Source organism: Zeugodacus cucurbitae, chromosome 2 (genome assembly GCF_028554725.1).
Source record: "Zeugodacus cucurbitae isolate PBARC_wt_2022May chromosome 2, idZeuCucr1.2, whole genome shotgun sequence".
NCBI classification, from domain to species: domain Eukaryota; kingdom Metazoa; phylum Arthropoda; class Insecta; order Diptera; family Tephritidae; genus Zeugodacus; species Zeugodacus cucurbitae.
In genome coordinates this window covers 29,581,315-29,598,349 of record NC_071667.1, presented here as the reverse complement: position 1 = coordinate 29,598,349, position 17,035 = coordinate 29,581,315, and the positions used below count along the sequence as shown (strand labels likewise).

The 17,035-nt window shown below is 35.8% G+C and overlaps 1 protein-coding gene across 7 annotated transcripts in view; it reads right to left on the bottom strand.

Annotated features, from left to right (window-relative positions):
• Positions 1-905: 905 nt before the first annotated feature.
• Arhgef17_1 (uncharacterized) overlaps positions 906-17,035 on the bottom strand; it is an 89,464-nt gene continuing 73,334 nt past the window's right edge. For 6 of the 7 annotated variants that reach the window (XM_054225856.1, XM_054225855.1, XM_029041207.2 and 3 more), the window contains 13 exons: positions 10,789-11,049; positions 10,538-10,728; positions 10,119-10,469; positions 9,966-10,060; positions 9,683-9,905; positions 9,522-9,613; positions 8,751-9,451; positions 8,530-8,681; positions 8,406-8,473; positions 8,080-8,219; positions 7,868-7,989; positions 7,300-7,662; positions 906-7,242 (listed from right to left, as the gene is read on the bottom strand). In XM_054225856.1, coding sequence (XP_054081831.1) covers positions 7,083-7,242; positions 7,300-7,662; positions 7,868-7,989; positions 8,080-8,219; positions 8,406-8,473; positions 8,530-8,681; positions 8,751-9,451; positions 9,522-9,613; positions 9,683-9,905; positions 9,966-10,060; positions 10,119-10,469; positions 10,538-10,728; positions 10,789-11,049 — 2,919 coding nt within the window. In that variant the 3' untranslated portion in view covers positions 906-7,082. The remainder of the gene's footprint in view (positions 7,243-7,299; positions 7,663-7,867; positions 7,990-8,079; positions 8,220-8,405; positions 8,474-8,529; positions 8,682-8,750; positions 9,452-9,521; positions 9,614-9,682; positions 9,906-9,965; positions 10,061-10,118; positions 10,470-10,537; positions 10,729-10,788; positions 11,050-17,035) is intronic. The other variant, XM_054225853.1, reaches the window with a different exon arrangement.

Sequence of the window (17,035 nt, the reverse complement as noted above, 5' to 3'; positions counted from 1 at the left end):
TACATATATTTCATCAAATCCATACGGTTTCTTCAAAATCGATAAGTATTTATGTACTAAGTGAGATTATTAATTAACGCATTAATGCATCACCTATCATTACATTACGAACTGTTAAATACAATATCAACTAATTACAATACAAATACACAAAATGAATGCAATGCAATAAATTCACATCGAAAATATCAAATTTTACTATTTTTTTTATATCGGTTTGTATATATTGTATATTGGTTTAACGGTAATTTCACTTCCTTTGTTTTACAGCTGAAAACCATCAAATGTGCATAAATGCACTTGTACACACGTATATATATTTTACGTACATATAGAATTTATGCATATATGCATCTAATTAGTGTTTAGTGTTGTTGTTAGTGTAAATACGTTACGTTATAATGACAACTCTTTGACACATATATATTGTACTGTACTATACATATATTTGTTGTTGTATTTCTATTGAGAATTTGGAAGCACAGGCAGCTGTAGTTCATGAAAATACCGTTAGTAATGCAAGTGAAAACGGTAACAGAACTCGGATATATCTAGGTGTAGTAAGCAAGTTAAATTAAGTTAGTTTCAAGTTAAAAGATCGGAAACAGAAATCAGATATGTATTTAAGTTGATGAAGTTATAGTATGTTTACATATGAAAATAATCTCGTTCTAAGCTCGTTCAATAATCTAACCGTTTACATATAGCCAAATGAGAATATCAATTGTCAAATGTGTCTTTCTCTCGCTGTCGCTGTCGCCGATTTTTGTTCACATTTTCATTTGACATTTTTCCTCTTCTTCGCAAAATTATCGATATAACTAGGAATAACACCGAAAATCTTGTTGTATAAAACGAGATAATTTTATAATCTCGGATTATCAAGAGAGGAATTTTGTATGAGAAATATCGTTTCTTAATTACAGATATAGTATTAGTTTCAAGTTAAAAGATACTCTGAAAAAACAAGCCATCGAGTTAATAATTTACAGGTTACAGTGAAGTGAACAATTTGAAAAGTAGTTCATTAAGTGCTGTAAGATTTTCAGTTTCGTATGAAAAAAAATTACTCAGTATTAACTAAGGAGAGGCTTTTGCACTTTGACACACATGGAAATACTTACTTATACTACTAAGCATTACCGTTTTATTGTTAAAAATTACAAATTTACAATACATGCTTACTTGTTTAATACAATATGTATTTATTTGTTTATAATTTATTTACTGCTTTTGCAAGTCTTTGCTCGTTTTTATTTGCATTATTTTGTTTTTGTTTTTCTTTTATGTAAAGTCTTAAAAGTTCCAATAAAATGATTATATCAAATATCTGCTTCATAGAAAATTAGAAAAATCAACCGTGTATTCATATATATATATAAGTAACGTTAAATACTTTCAAATGTTTTCTCCTGCTCGGTTTAACGGTACATTTTACAACTGTTTCTATGTATTTTATATTTATATATGGAGCTTGAAAAATGACACTAGTAAAATGTTAATACAATAAATGTTATTCAAAATTTAACGATTTATTTATTATGGGTTTTGTTTTATGGTTGTTTTGTTTAGTTTGTTTAATTAATTATTCAGCAGCAACGGTATTTGTTTAAATATTCATGCATTTAACTCGTTAATTTTACATTGATTCACGTTTGTTTTTTTAATTGTTTATTTTATTTTAATTTAATATAATTTAATTCAATAATGTTAACCAACTTTAAAATATTCATTTCTATACTAACTGTTTACAGCTTCTGCTATATATATGTATGTATGTATGTATGTATATAAATGGTTTGATTTTGGTTTTGTTTTATATAGTTCGGGAATTACGGGAGATACTTGTACGCACACGAGTACACATAAAAAAACGGGTGTTTCTACATAAAAAAGACCACAACAGTCCACTAGGCTGACGTATTACGTATTAGTTTTTAATATAGAATAATTACTAGTGTAATGGCTTTAATGGAAAACATAGAAAATTGTTTAATGCTGTGTTTCGAAATTAAAATTTTTTAATTAGGAAATTAATTTCTTATAAAAGGTTTTTTTTATCAAAAAAGCACAAAAGTGAGTCGTTATCAGCAGAATTTGAGGGAAACTTTACTTTTCGCAATATTTTTCACATTTTTGATAGCAAATTACCTAACTCATCTGTTAAGAGATTTGCCATGATTCCCTTATTAGTATTCTAGAACTGCTACATCCAACTATGTATGTTCAACAGTCAACAGTCTTCCGTATGAAATACTGAACAGTTGAACTTGGTTTTTGACTAAGCTAGTAGATTTCTGAAAAATGTTGATGCTTCGGGAGTTTAACAATGGCTTTACAGTTTGAACCCGAAGAGTTAGACAACATTGGAGATTATTAGTTTAGCAAGTTAAAATATTGCCAAACATTTCTAAGAGATTTATATTTATACACCATTTTGCAATTATTAAAAAATATCAAATTCAGGCTGAGTACGCTCACTGAGATGTTGGTACTAGGAGTATCATAAGTGGAATCAACCAATCGTAGTTATTTGGACGAATACTTGAACTGCTAAGGATCAACAACTAAATTGGGGACTACGTATAGTAAGGAAGTGTGGAAGTACAATGATTTTTTTGCCATTATTGCGTGAAATCTTTGGAGAAAAGCATAACATATTGCACATAGAAATGTAACAGTTAGCGAAAGGCATTTCTGGTGAGTGTTGTAAATTTGCTAGTTTATTGTAAGTGGAAGACTTGCAACACAAACTTTTGCGATTGTCCAATTGCTGAAGTTCCTTAGTGTACTCGCGTATATTTAATTATTTTTATGTAAACAATTTAACTGTTTTTTAGAATATTTCCAAAAAAATTCATCCAAATGAAATAGAATATTAGACCATAATAAGCGAAATTATGCATATAAAAGAGAATGCTGTTTGTATTTGTGTGTGCACACGTACATACATATGTAGAATTTAAAGTATCCCATTGAGCTACAAAAACACAAACACATGTGAGTATATATGTATGTGTATATATTTAGTAATTTACTAAGACAAAAAAAAAATTCAAATTATTTCTTCAATATAATATTTTATAAGAAAATGCAAATATTATTGTGAAAGCTTTCCTAAGCCCGATGCCTATAGTGTGGTTCATTTATAAGCAAACCATATGTTTTTAGCTTAGATCTGTAACATAGTCTGGAGAACAAAGCCGCTGCTTTTTTATTTGTCAATACTTATTTTTTTCGAGCTTATAAAGTTAGACCAGTAGTGAACCAAAATAGAAATTGGTACAGCTCAGCGACTTTTATATTTTAAATACATTTTTACCGCGTTTAGTATAAGTGAGGTTACAGAAAAGAGACCAAAGGCAATTTTCTAAAAAAAACCGTATTTAAGCTTGAAAAAGCACGAATTCCATAAAGCCACCTCATCATTTCTGAACAACTTAAAGATAAAATCTGAATAAATATCTCGAAAAATTGTTCACAAAAAAGTAGTATTAAAAGACAACGTATTAATCTCAAAATCATTTAAATTGGGCCTAATCATTGAATCCGTAACGAATTCGATTTCTATACAATTAAGATTTTCGATCAAAAATGTTCATGCAATCTTCGATAAACTGCTTTACCACTTTGTTCCAAAAGATTAAAACTGACCTTTAGCTGTTGTGAAATTTCTTCAAAAAAAAAATATTTAATTCGCCTGAGGCTCTTCGAGAAAATTATTTCACTATTTCGAGAGGGCAACTTTATATCGCTTTTAAACATCTTTAATTTATTTTTGTTGGTCTGTTTTTGCCTTTTGTCTCTAAAATACTCATTTAAAACTTAATTTAGTCCGTCATCAGTAATTATTTACATAAAAACATCCAAATGGTTTATTACCTTTACATTTCCGCAACTCATTCAGCAACGGATAGATTTCGACCAAAATTTTCGATATTGCGGATTCAATGGTTGCGTAATTAGCGACATCTATTAGCCGCGGAATGTATTTTTTCGAGTCGGTAAGTGAGTTCAATGTGATCGTAAATTTTATTTTCGATACGGTTTCAATGAAGCCGACGTAGAATTTTTCGATCGAATCGAACCATTTTTCGATCGAAACGGATTCAATGATTAGGCCCATTATAGATCCGATTAAAATCGTAGACATTTTATAAAAAGTATTGTTGAATATTGTTGTTGTAGACTAACATACATATAAGTATTGATATTATGTCTTAAATATTTCCAATAGACTACTATTGTGTTATGTTCCAAACTAGTATTTAATTTACTCGTACTTATTGGTATCATATGTATGTAGCTATCCAGAAAAAATTTTTAATTGTAGACTGCCTTTTATAGACCTAGAAAAACTTCTTAAGACTTCTTAAGAAAAACAAATATAATATTCGGGTGCTCCGTCAATTGTCTTTTGAAGAGATTCGATTGGAGTTAGCGAAAGAGTTTCAACTTCAAAAACTTGATTTTTGATCTATAGAATATTCAAATAATTTGAGAATTAAATAAACTCCAGAAATTTCAAACTTGTTTGAAAATCTATAAAAATATTACTTATTTTTTTAAGCAGAGCAACCCGATTTTGAGTGTGTCTCACTGTATATATATTTCATAGCTATAGTAGCGGAACTTATGGAAAACTGTTTTTACATTTTTTTCTAAATACATTTTGAAATTTCTTCTTATATGAATTCTGTGTACATATTTTTGGGAAAGCATTTTTCGGTTTAGTAACTTAATACATATAAACAAAGGTCTAATAGAGAAAAAAATTTAATTTTCTGAAAAATATTTTATTCTTTTTGGTTGAACGGTACGCGACATAATTACATTATTCAATAGATTTGATAAAAGGTTTTCATATTGTAGAAATTAAAAAAAAAACAAATTGGTATAGAAATTTTGCGCTATTTTTATTCGATAACAATAAAATATAGATAGATATGTACATTAATTTAAAACGAAGACCTCTACGAGTAAATGAAAATTTAATATAATATTCATCGAGTCATAGTTGAAAGTAGAAAAAACAAAATATTATTAACATATTTAACCGCTGTAGACATAAAATTGCACCGACCCTTAACATTCACAAACTTTGCTGCAGTTTTCGCTTCGAAGCTGAATGGAAAATTTCAGTCCTCTAAATGGTCCAGTCACTAAGTAGAACATAACGGTTTTTGAGGCTCAAAACTGGTTAGCATAGCTAATTATAAGCAAAGATTCCACCTTTAAACTTCTAAACCTGCTGTCAACACAATCAACTTAGATTTTTACAAAAGTAAAAAACAAACACTTTTGTTAATCCAGCTCACTAACTCATGCAACAACTCTTCTTCTTTTACAATTGCTCACAGCAACATACATACAGACGTGTATCTATGTGTTTCGAGACATGCGCTCCTCAACACACCTTATAGTATAAGCTATATATAACAATGCACTGAACAACTTAGTTTTATAAGAGTTCGGGTTTACAGTTTTATTATTAACTTTAAGATTCAATTATGGTAAGCTTCGTTTGAATTTATATAATTATTTATAATTTTATTTTAAACAATTACCAATATAATTTGTTATTAGTTTCAGCTTAGTTAATGTTTATTGTAAATAGTACTTAAATAGTAGATTTATTTAATTATTGTTCAATCGGTTTAAAAATATTTCTGGGCTTCAGCAGTTGCACCCATTAAATATGATTTCTCTAGGTATGTTTGTTTGTTTGTATTTGTTTTCAATTGAGTTTTTTTTATTAAATATGTATGTATGTAAGTAGTTATTAAGTACTATATTTAGTTTATACATTCTGCAACGTTTTTAATTTGCTTAATATACAAAAAGATTGTTTTTATTTTTGTTTTGGTTTTTTTTTTAATAAGGAAAATAGTTTCTCGTACACTCCCACAAGTTGGAGTTGTTCAAGATGATTTGTCTAAATCCAATACATACAAATAAGCGTATATATTCGCCGAAAGTGAACAGTTTGTTTAATATATATGTTTGTATGTATGTGTGTATGTGTGTATATTATTTGAAATTTGATAATTTACAATTGTTGTAGGAAAGGAAACACATTTTGGCACATTATTCAATTTCAGTACAAGACATTTTTATTATTTCCGCTTTTGCGTGTTTCATTTGCCTCTGCTGCATACGTGTTTGTTGTTGTATTATATAAAAGTGTGTGCTGTAATCTGTAATTTAGTCTATAAATGTAATTAAAATATGTGTGTAATATATATATTATGTATCTACAATATATATATATGTATGTAGTTGTAATGTAAATATTTTATATATGTATAGGAATTTTGTTCTTAAGCTTATTTGTAAATACATGCATGTACATGCATACATATGTAATGTAGCTATGTACGTGTGTGCTGTTTTAGAATGGAGCAAAGAGTTTTAGATTTTATGCAAATATTCACAAAAAAATATAAATAAACGCTTCACAATTACACATATTCCTGTATTCATACATATGTATATGTATATGTATGTGCATGTATGTAGGTACACACGATTACAAATATTGTTTGGTTCACTTATCGTTAAAAACGTTTTGCACGATCACTTTACGAAATATTATGGTCTGTTTTGGCACACGTTACGTAAGTGCCGCCAATGACAAACGTAAATGTTTGTTGTATGAGTATGTGTGTGTGTGTTTTGCAAACAGTCATATGTCGAACTCGCAGCTTCCACTTTTGCAACTTCATGCTCTCTTTCCAGTAAAAAAAATCAAAATTCTCTCGCAAACATCGCAAATTACAAATTTGTCTTCCATCAACTTTTCTCAGCAACTCGGTAAATCTGTGTGTGTTTCGTTTGGGTTTGTGTTTATCCTTGTGTAGTGACCGTTCGGCTGCTGCGAAGCAGGATACGCAAGAAAAAAATCGCACCTGATGCGTGAAAATCGCTCGTTCGCACCGCAACGTCGCGCCTTAAATGCTCGTGCTGGTGTGCCGATTGATTCCACGCTTTCGCCGGTATCCGCCCGGACTACGCTGCCACCACTAGTTGTTGTTTTTCCACCGTGAAAGCAATTCCTTCCAACGGTTTTTGCGGCGCCTACTTCAAATTTGCCATATCAGTAAATGATTAGTGCTGTCCTCGCGGCCGGCGATTTCGCTTAACGAATTCGCACCCGAATTGCGGAAGTCTTCGTAGCCGTCACCGCCGGATATCACGAGTATGGTACTCGATTCCGATTTCGGTTTCGTATGTTTCGTCGAACTATAAGCAGATTTGTTTAAGCATATTATCACACATATTTAAGTCATCCATACATACCTATGACTTCTATACTCATTGCTGCTCACGGTGCTTTCGTTATCGCGTCCTGCTGACCCAGTGCTACTGCCACTGCCTTCCGCGCTGAGACCGCTCGTCTCTACGAATGTGAGGAAACGCACATGTCCTGTGTGGCCGTGTGGAATGCCAGTGGGTACCACGTTTTGCACGCCCTTCTCGAAACCTTGTGCCGGTATAGTGAGCAATACGCCTGCACTGGTGCCAATCCAAATGAGATCCCGGCAGGACAGCAACGACGTGACACGCAAGCATGCGGCCTTGTGCTGCCGTATAATCTCATCGCAATTCGAGAGCATTTTATTTACAGCCGGCGCTAAATTGACTTCGGCTATTAATTGATGGCTGAAATGTTGGAATTTGATTTGAATTGTTTATAGTTTTCAACGAATACATTTATGTATGACTCAAGGTGATTTTCCTACACATTTTCCTTTATTAATGTCGGAAATTTACAAATGGAGAGCTTTCCTATGATTTTGGTTTTACTTGGTTAAGCCGAATTCTTTTAAAACAAAAGTTATACTTAAATATAACCGCTAGAACTTACCTCATGGAATGAAAACACTTGATATGTGCCGAATTTTGTATTGAAATCCACACGTAGTTATTCGACACCGTCATATTGGTAATTGGCTTCGAATCGGAAGAGATTTGTATTTGATTTACCACCTAAAAATATAAATTTTTATAAATTTTCATAAATTTTCTTTTACCCAATTTTAGAGAATTTCTGAGAAGAAATGCAGAAGAGCCACTTACCAACAAAGTTTCAGTATCTAAAACCTTTATAATGCCCTGTATTGAGCACCACAGCTTGCCGTGCACATTCAGCAATTTTGTAACGGGACTTGTTACAGTACCGATTGACAAACAGTGCGATGAACTGGTATTCCAGGCAACTGCAAATATTGAATTCGTATAACAGTTGTAATCTCAAAATAAAAAGCGAAATTAAGTACAATTTTATTTTGTATGTTACTTGATAGATAATGAGATACAACCGATAGTTAAACATGAGATCCGATAGTAACGGATGCTATCTACCATAAAAGCTCCGCATATCGCAAACGCAAAATATTACTTACCACCATCGCGCAAGTAAACACAAATATCACCATTAGCTAAAGAGACGAATACCCTGTTGTCCAGATACCTGGAAAATATGAATAATTACAAATGTTCAGGACCTCTCACTAAATTGCGACTCACAGTATGGAATACACAGCCGACTGATGTTCGATCTTGATGCGATTCTTCTTGATGCGTATATTATCGGTGCTGTTGTAGACATGAATGCAACCGTCTTCCGTACCTATCCACATTGTCGATAAATTGCCGTCGCCTTCATCTGGATTGGAATCCTATAAATATTCAAAGAAAACGCCACATTTATAAATACAAAATACATTTTAGCCGCCGCAGTAGCCTACTTGATGTGAGTGGTGCGATGGTGTGCCGCTGCTGCTGCTGCCTGGCAATGTCATCGAGGCGATCGTCTGTGTTGAGGGCGCCGGACTTGGCACGCGTTCGATAATGCCACTGCCATTGTTGCCCGTGGCTCCAACACAACCCCTGGCGTTCGCGAGCGCTGTATCGGTTTCGTCATCGCTGGAGCTCGAATTCAAATCCAATTGGTTGTCACCGCCAGCAGCATCGCCATTTGCATTGGCTGCGCCGGCTGTTGGTGCCGATGGCGTCTTTTTCTTCTCAGGTGTGCCAATCGCTGTGGGCGGCTGGAAGTTCGGTGAGATGCTTTTGCGATAATCGCGCAGCTGTTGTGTGTAACTGTGTTGCGGTGTGGTGCTAGCGCTGCGTGGGAGTGTTTGTTGTGTCTGCTGTTGCAGCTGCGTGCCACTGCCTGTGGAATTCCTATTGCTCGCATTGTAGGCGGGCACAGAGGCAACACAAAGTATGCGCGCATTACAGACACCATTGCAGCTGGTGACGTTCGGCTCCGGATAAAGGGACATGATGCACACTTGACCCACGTAGCCGTCACTGTTGCACACCCACACGTCACGCTTCTCGCTGAGCGTTGCTGCGGCGCAGGTGAACTGTAAACCAGCGCGGGTTTTGCGTATCGGTATCGACATCAGAAACTCTGGAATGGGATGTCGCTCGAGGGTGGCAGCTACAAAAGCAAGAGAAATAAAGAATATGTATAAAATTGTATACGCAACCATAACAAAGAGTGAACTTACCCAACTTCTGTTTAGCTTCATTGAAGGTCTCCTCCCACTGTGTGCGTTTCTCAGCTTTGCTGAAGACGATCGAGAGTTTCTGACTGCCATTCCTGGAAACAAGGGTTAGGCGCAAAGTTAAAATTTAATGCGTTCGCTCTAAGTTTTTGTTGGTGGCTTACGGTGAGTTAACCAACAGGTCCAGCATATTCAATTGGGTGTCATTGGTCTGACGCTCCGATAGCTGACGCTGTACATCTCGCAGTAATTCACGTATGACATCCTCCAGATACTGATGTGGATACTTGAGTGATGCAGTGATATCGGCGATTTGTTGTAGCTTATTACAGTCTTCGGCTAAATTTTCGATTTCGTTCATTATGCGCTTCACATTCTCATCTTTTGCTAATTGGTAGAAAAAAATATCAGTTAAAAAATTAGACTTATTCAAAGTCAAGCACTTACTCTTCACAATTTCTAAGCAATCCAGCGAGATCTTTGTAAGGAACTTATATTTGTTGGTATCCAGTGTTGAGGCCACGGTGCCTGGGCAGGTAGTACTGTAAGAAAGCCAATATATGTAGGAGATGATAATTTAAACGCTGGAGTTCTACTCACGGATTGGGTTTTCGTATTGTGCCGCTGCGTTTCTTGATGCTCGTCAACACGAGTAGATCATTGAAGAGAAAAAAGCCGCGCTCTTTGCGCGCGCCCTGTCCCGACGGCATCGAAACCAAATCGAATAGCAGAAACTGTCGATCGGGTGTTATCAAATCGGTGACACCCTCGATAACGCCCTCAAGTTCACGCAATGTCGCCTCACGTTGTCCATTCTCGAGAATTTCACGCTCTTTACAATTGATATGGACGAGTATATCGTGTACCAGCTTGAGCACATCCTGCAGATGCTTTTGATCGGGATGATCGCGATCGGTGTGCTTTATAAGTCTTTGAAAGAGCATTTCGTAACTGTAGCAGAGCAGGAAAAAGATAGTTATTATGACTGCAATTAGTTAGTATGAGCAATGAGCACTTACTTTGGAAATTTCTGCACCGGCTTGATGAGCAAATTGTCCAACGTCAATTTACCTTTATGCTCACGTGCAGTTATTTCCAAGAATTTCGCAAACGAGGGTCGCTGATGTTTCGTTGAGCGTATCGCATTCTTGGCACGATTGCAGTTATTCACAAAAGATGTGTACACCTCCAATACTTCCAACTTGGAGAACTGTGATAGTCAATTAAGTAATTTTTAATAAATATTTTCAAAGGAAATCACACAACTGACCGTTTCCAAGAAAGCATCGCCGACTTTTTGATTCGCCTCCCAACCATCCCAACGCGATTTCAACTCGGTCAGAAATTTCTGGTGTATCTCCAGTATGTCGGGTACCATAAAGAATATCTCATCCACGGTGCGTGAATCGATCATGCCAGCATGTTCGGGAGATTTGAGTACCTTGAAATATTTTGTGACGATCGTTTGCAGGGACTCAACATACGACTGTTCATTGCGTAAGATCTCCTGCACAACATGGGTGCGTGTATCCTGCAAGCATTAAGTAGTTGGGGAAAATTAATGAGTTGTTGTTGCTATAGTACAAAGCTAATCAAGATTTCCAGTTGCATAAACTAAAAGCCAAATTCTTGATTTTCCACTTACACCATCGTAGTGCCCGTAATTCCATCGATTATTAATTTCGAGTTGTGCGCGACGTTCGGAGTCGTCCTCCGAATCGGAACAGGTGATCGATTGCATTTTCTTCAAACGCTCGCACTTGTCGTTTTGATGTGCGACAATGACTTTGTTGATACGATTCACGGCAGTCGTAATGGCTTGATTGGCCATCACTGACATGGTTTGTGAAACACTGACATTATTACTACTACCGTTTGATGTGGCCGGTGTGTTCTGTTGCAAATCGAGCAAACTGAGACGCAAACTTTCACGATTATGCGTCATTTTTGTCGCTTATGGTTAATATTTGTTTGTTAAAATATTTATATTATTATATTTGGTATTCTTAGGTTATGTTAAGTTTATATTTTTCACAATTTGAACTTTTATGTTTTCTTGTTTGCTAAACTTATTAGTTACTATTCACTTTAGATTAGTTATTAACAGCATTTTCCTTTGATGAGCTCTATGAAATTAAGATTATCGTGGGTCTCTTAGTATAACAGTTCTTCGAATGTGTTGTAGACTCTTATAAAATTTAGGTCTTACAACAAATTTTCCAACGATATTCAGTTATTTCCTGATACAAGTAACGGTCAAGCGTTCTTGGTTGTAACATATAGTATATAATGAATACATTGAAATAACTTCATATCACCCATGTGTTCCGTGCACTCGCTTGAGAATTTGCTTACAGATTTCATAAATAAATGTGTTTTGCCATGATGAAGTCAAAATAAATTCTGACTGATACCTCTTAAGCATCATTAAGGCATTACACATTATATTTATTACTTTGAGTCTCTCCAAGAGAAATCACTAGTCTCTCCATGGTTAAACAGACTACAGTCCCAGCTTTGGAATGTGTTTGACTTCTCTATTTGGCTCGACTTTACTATCTTCTCAACCTTTCAACCTTCTTTATATTCATTGCCATCACAAAGCCTCACCGCTCTGCTCGCAATCACTGATTTCATTACATTCGAACAACTGTGTACTACAAAAGTATTATTGATTCTTAAATTCGATAAAAATCATTTCTATGGAATCTAAATTATATCAACCACTTTAAGCATTTACCTGGAGCTTTCGTGCTTGTATGCGCTTTATGTTGGCAACAAAAACAATTGGGTCTCGTTAAAGGTCATCTATTGTTGCAGCTGGTATGCCGTTGCAATTATTTTTATATTCTTGCTCCTAGTTATACCCAGCTTAAAAACACCCACCAAGTTGCAGCCAGCAATCAAGGTACAGTACAGCGAATCACTCAGATGGCAACAAGTGATTTTAGCGCAGCCACTAGTTGATACGCGCGGATAGTTACGCAGCTGGGCATTTTATATAGGCCAAAGCAGGAAATAAAATAGGAAAACATGCAGCAGGGCCTCTATAGGATAATCCCTGTGCAAATAATATATAGTAGATACATATATATTGCAGCACTTAGCACAGTTATTTATATAAATAAATATGGATATTCATACACATCAGAGTGAATACACGCATTTGTGGTATGAAGACTGCATTAGGACGGACCCGCTTGGCACAATGCAAAAAGAAAAATATTTTTCAAATATATTTTTCTTTAATAATTTATTTATATGTTTTTAAACTAAATTATTAATTTTTGTAGTAAAATTTTATAATTTGATAATATACGTGTGTTGTATTAATTGTATATTTTACAACTTGGACTCAAAAGGTAAACGTCTTGTATAAATGGCGCACCGTACCTGTCAAACTCAAAAGACATAATTTGGGTTCAATTAAATTTCTATGAATTTGTCTCAAGTACTCACATTCGCCCATTTGAAACGTTGTTTCATCGGCTTCTAACCACTATTCAGATTAATGACAATTTATTGTGGTCTTAATTGCATATTATCGATGGTAATTTGAAAAGAAGAGGCAATTATTGCCAAATCATTCCTTTTTCTACCCTCTCGACTTCTTGAGATCTAAGCAACATTTCTCAAGTCATCGCAGCAAACCAAATCGGTCGGTCGGTAATCAATTTCATGTCATGCACATTACTTTTATTGAAAATTGCATTATTCAGAAACACTCCACAGAAATTGTATAGGGTTCTAAGATAATGTGATCTGTAAATGCCTCCTTCGAGTTATCTCAAACTCATTAATTTTTATTACTTCACTCTCAAAAACTCAGTTGATAAGTCATAAATTATTGACAAAAAGACTAACAGACCAATTTGACCATTCATAATCATATGAGTAAAACACATTTAACTCGAATAACCATAGTCAAAAAGTCCAAATCTGAGAGCCCACTAAATATCACTGAAATGTTAAAAGAGAAAAGTTCGCAAATAAGACGGCCCATCCTAATGCGCTTACAATGCAGTCTATCACAATATAGCAATATTGTAAACAGTTATTTTTTCATCATGAGCTTAATACATAAGAGTGTACTAAGCTACACCTGGATGAAAAAAAATATGTTTTCCACTTGTTACTCATATTGTTATTGTTGTTGTTGATGTTGTCGCCTGTCAAGGCTGTTATATTTTGCATGAAAACTTGTTTTCACCTTTATGCCCACTCAGGGTGTTTATAGTTTTGTGGCGCTATTTACTACTGCACTTTGAAGTGGCCTACTCAAGGCTGTCATGGGGTCAAACAAAAACAACAAAAGCAAAGAAAGAAACAAGAAAATGTTGTACACAACTTATAAATGCAACCAGTGGGCTCTGAAGACAGTTTAAATGCATTTTGGGTAAAATTTACAAAGCTCGATCAGCAGCTTCGGTAGCTTACTCAGTTATTGAGAGTTCACTAAATTCAACAGAATTCCCACGATTTTAAGGTATGTTTGCCTCTTTAATTTCAACTTTCACTGGTAAAATCGCAAAAAAAAGAACGCTTGGCATGCAATGTGTTTGTCAAAGCAGCCAGAATTATAAGCGCTCACAGCGTTTTTCGGCACACAAATCTTCAGCAACAAGAAACAATGAAAATGTGCGGTTGCACTCACACAAGCCACAAGCGTCGTAGAGTAGCGCAACGGTTTAACTGAACTTCGAATGTGACACGCATGCATGCGTGAGGGCAGCAGTACCTGCGCGTTGGCGTACCCACAACAATGCAACAACGACAACACACGCATGTGTGTACAGCACTCACTATTGAACAATTGTGCTGCCGGGCGTACGCTGCGTATGAGTGTTCGCAGAAGCAGCGCTTAGGCACGCCACTAAACTGCATTTAACGGTAGCGCAATGCCGCGGCAACAATGACGCCGTTAAATGGCGTTTACATGGCGATGACGAACGCGCCACTTAAACTATTAAAAAGTCTCGAGCACTGCCGACAGCTAAGCGCGGTTGTGTGTATGTGTGTGTGTGTGGCGCTGCAAGTTATCAGAGGGTTGTGCAAAATAAAGCCATTGGCAGCAGCATCAATTAGTGCAGCAACGACCCACTTACGGTTGAGTAGCCTGCAAGCTGCCGTATTGTGGAAGTGTAAGTGTATATGTGTATGTGTGTGTGTGTGTGGGCATGTAGGCCTAACAATAGTTACCTTTGGCATGCTACCCCATTTAACCGACGACCAACAATTCAGCCAAGCAGTCAGTTGTAACGGCTTTCTACACGAAGCGCTTCCGCAGGCTGTCATATGACATTACACTCACACACACACACGTGTTCATAGCTGTTTACTAGTATATACAGACTTTCATGTCCTTAGAGGCACTCATATGATTAATAAGACTTGCATATTGCATAGTTATTCACGAGCCACCACCCTTATCACCCACACACAATATACTGTCACTCCACCGTTCACTGTTGCGCTTCCGCCTCGCACACTCAGAAAGGCTTGTGACAGCGCTTCAACCCAACTCTATCGGGCGCAGCATAAACCACAATGGCAGTGGCAATGACAACAACAAATAATTGTCGAACCACCACTTTTGTTGTGGTGAAAAAGGAAAAAATAAATATGTTATAGAAAATTATCTGAAAGCGCTAACAAGCTTGTCGCGTGCTTGTTACATGTGCTGACATTCACACAGCAGCGTTGCGGGGCTTGGTGGCGCGTGTGGGGTAAGGAGCACAGTTTTGGCCTGCAGTTGCTGATAGCGCGCAAAGCACAGTGGTTGCCACATTTCCCTGCTTTTTGTGTGTTCTTTCGCTGTTAGGAGCAGCAGCATGTAGGCTTTCAGTGTATGCGGGGGAAGGGTGAGCGAACAACATTTTAATTTCAGCCTACTTGTTATTATAGCATATTCGCAGCCGCGCCGACGTTGGAGTAAGGCAACAGGCGCATGATACACTGATTGCCACATACATATTTGTATGTATGTATGTGTGATTATTTTTGGATTTCGCTAAGCGTACGCCAGCACCCTAATGATGATGGCATGCGCGTGTTAGTGACCACAACAAGCACATACATACAAACATATATATACAACTGCCGCTAAATACTAGACACAGCTCGTGTATAAGATTTTCGATTTCTTTAATAATTCCGATATATTATTTTATTTTAGTATTTGCGCTTATTTATTTGCAAATTGCCCTCAGCGCTGGCATGCGAATGGCAAAAAAAATGCAAAATGCGCATAAATATGCCAAATAGCCACTTTTCAGCGGTAGAATCGCTATCATTTAGCCACACAAACAAGCACTCGACCGCTGAAATGAAACAAAAATAATTCTCTGATACGAAATACTGACAGTGGAGAGGCGAGAGCAGGCAGCGGTGCGGCGCGAGCGCGGTACAAAAGAGCAAATGCCGAGAAGAGCGTGTTATAAGAAACAGTTTTTTGGCAGCGCAACATTTATTATATGGAAATTATTATTATTTTTTTCAAATTTCATAATTTTTTTTGTTTGCCAGTTTAAGTGACTATTTATTTCCATATACAGCGCCTATCTTGCATAGCTCGCCTTCAACTTCACGCAAGGACACTCTTCTGCTGCAGCTTGCTTACAGTTGTTGCAATTCACTCATTTACATATAATTATGTGTATGCAGGCAGCGCTCATTACATCGTTTATGTGTATACATACATACGTACATATCTATGTAAGTGGTATGTTTGCTCGGCAGTGTAGATATGTAGCGTATACGCAGGTGCGATTTTTATGTGTACACAACGTAAAATTTTTACACTCCACTGGCTTTTTACGAGTGAAAAACTGATTCGATTGCCACTTAAGCCACTTGTATCTACTATGCACAGACACACACTCATACATACATACATACATGCACATACTGTTTGTAGTATTTAAGATTTTAGAAATTTAATTTATTTTCTCTGTTACTATTTGGTTTTGGCAAGTTCGATTTTTCCAAACTAATATTCAAAATACACAACCGTGTATGTGCCAGTTGCAAATTATTTGGAAATATTCCGCAGCTCTTCGTGCGCCATTGTACGCACACACACCCAAAACACAAAGTCACATGCCCGCATCTGGTTATCTGGTTTTCTCGCTGGACAGACGCGTATACATATAGCAGTTTTGAAAATTCTCAAGCATCAGCCTTTCAGCTGCAATAATCCTGTTACACAAATTCATTCATAACTTGGCATTTAAAAAATGTTTTGAACTGAAATTCCGCAATTTTGAAGTAGTCCTACTTTTTGTATGTGTTGTTTGGGTTTGCTTGGTGGTCACTTTCGTTTCGTTTCTTTAAATGATTGCATTTGGTTATTGTGTTGCTTTTTATTTTTTAAATTTTTGTATTTTTGTATTCGAGCCTAAACTAAATTAGAGAAATTAATTGTTTGATGCGTTGTTTAAATGTTCGTCGCGAAAAATAAAACAAATTAAACAATTTTTTTCGCCACAACCGACGCACGTAAAAAGGCTAAATTTTCG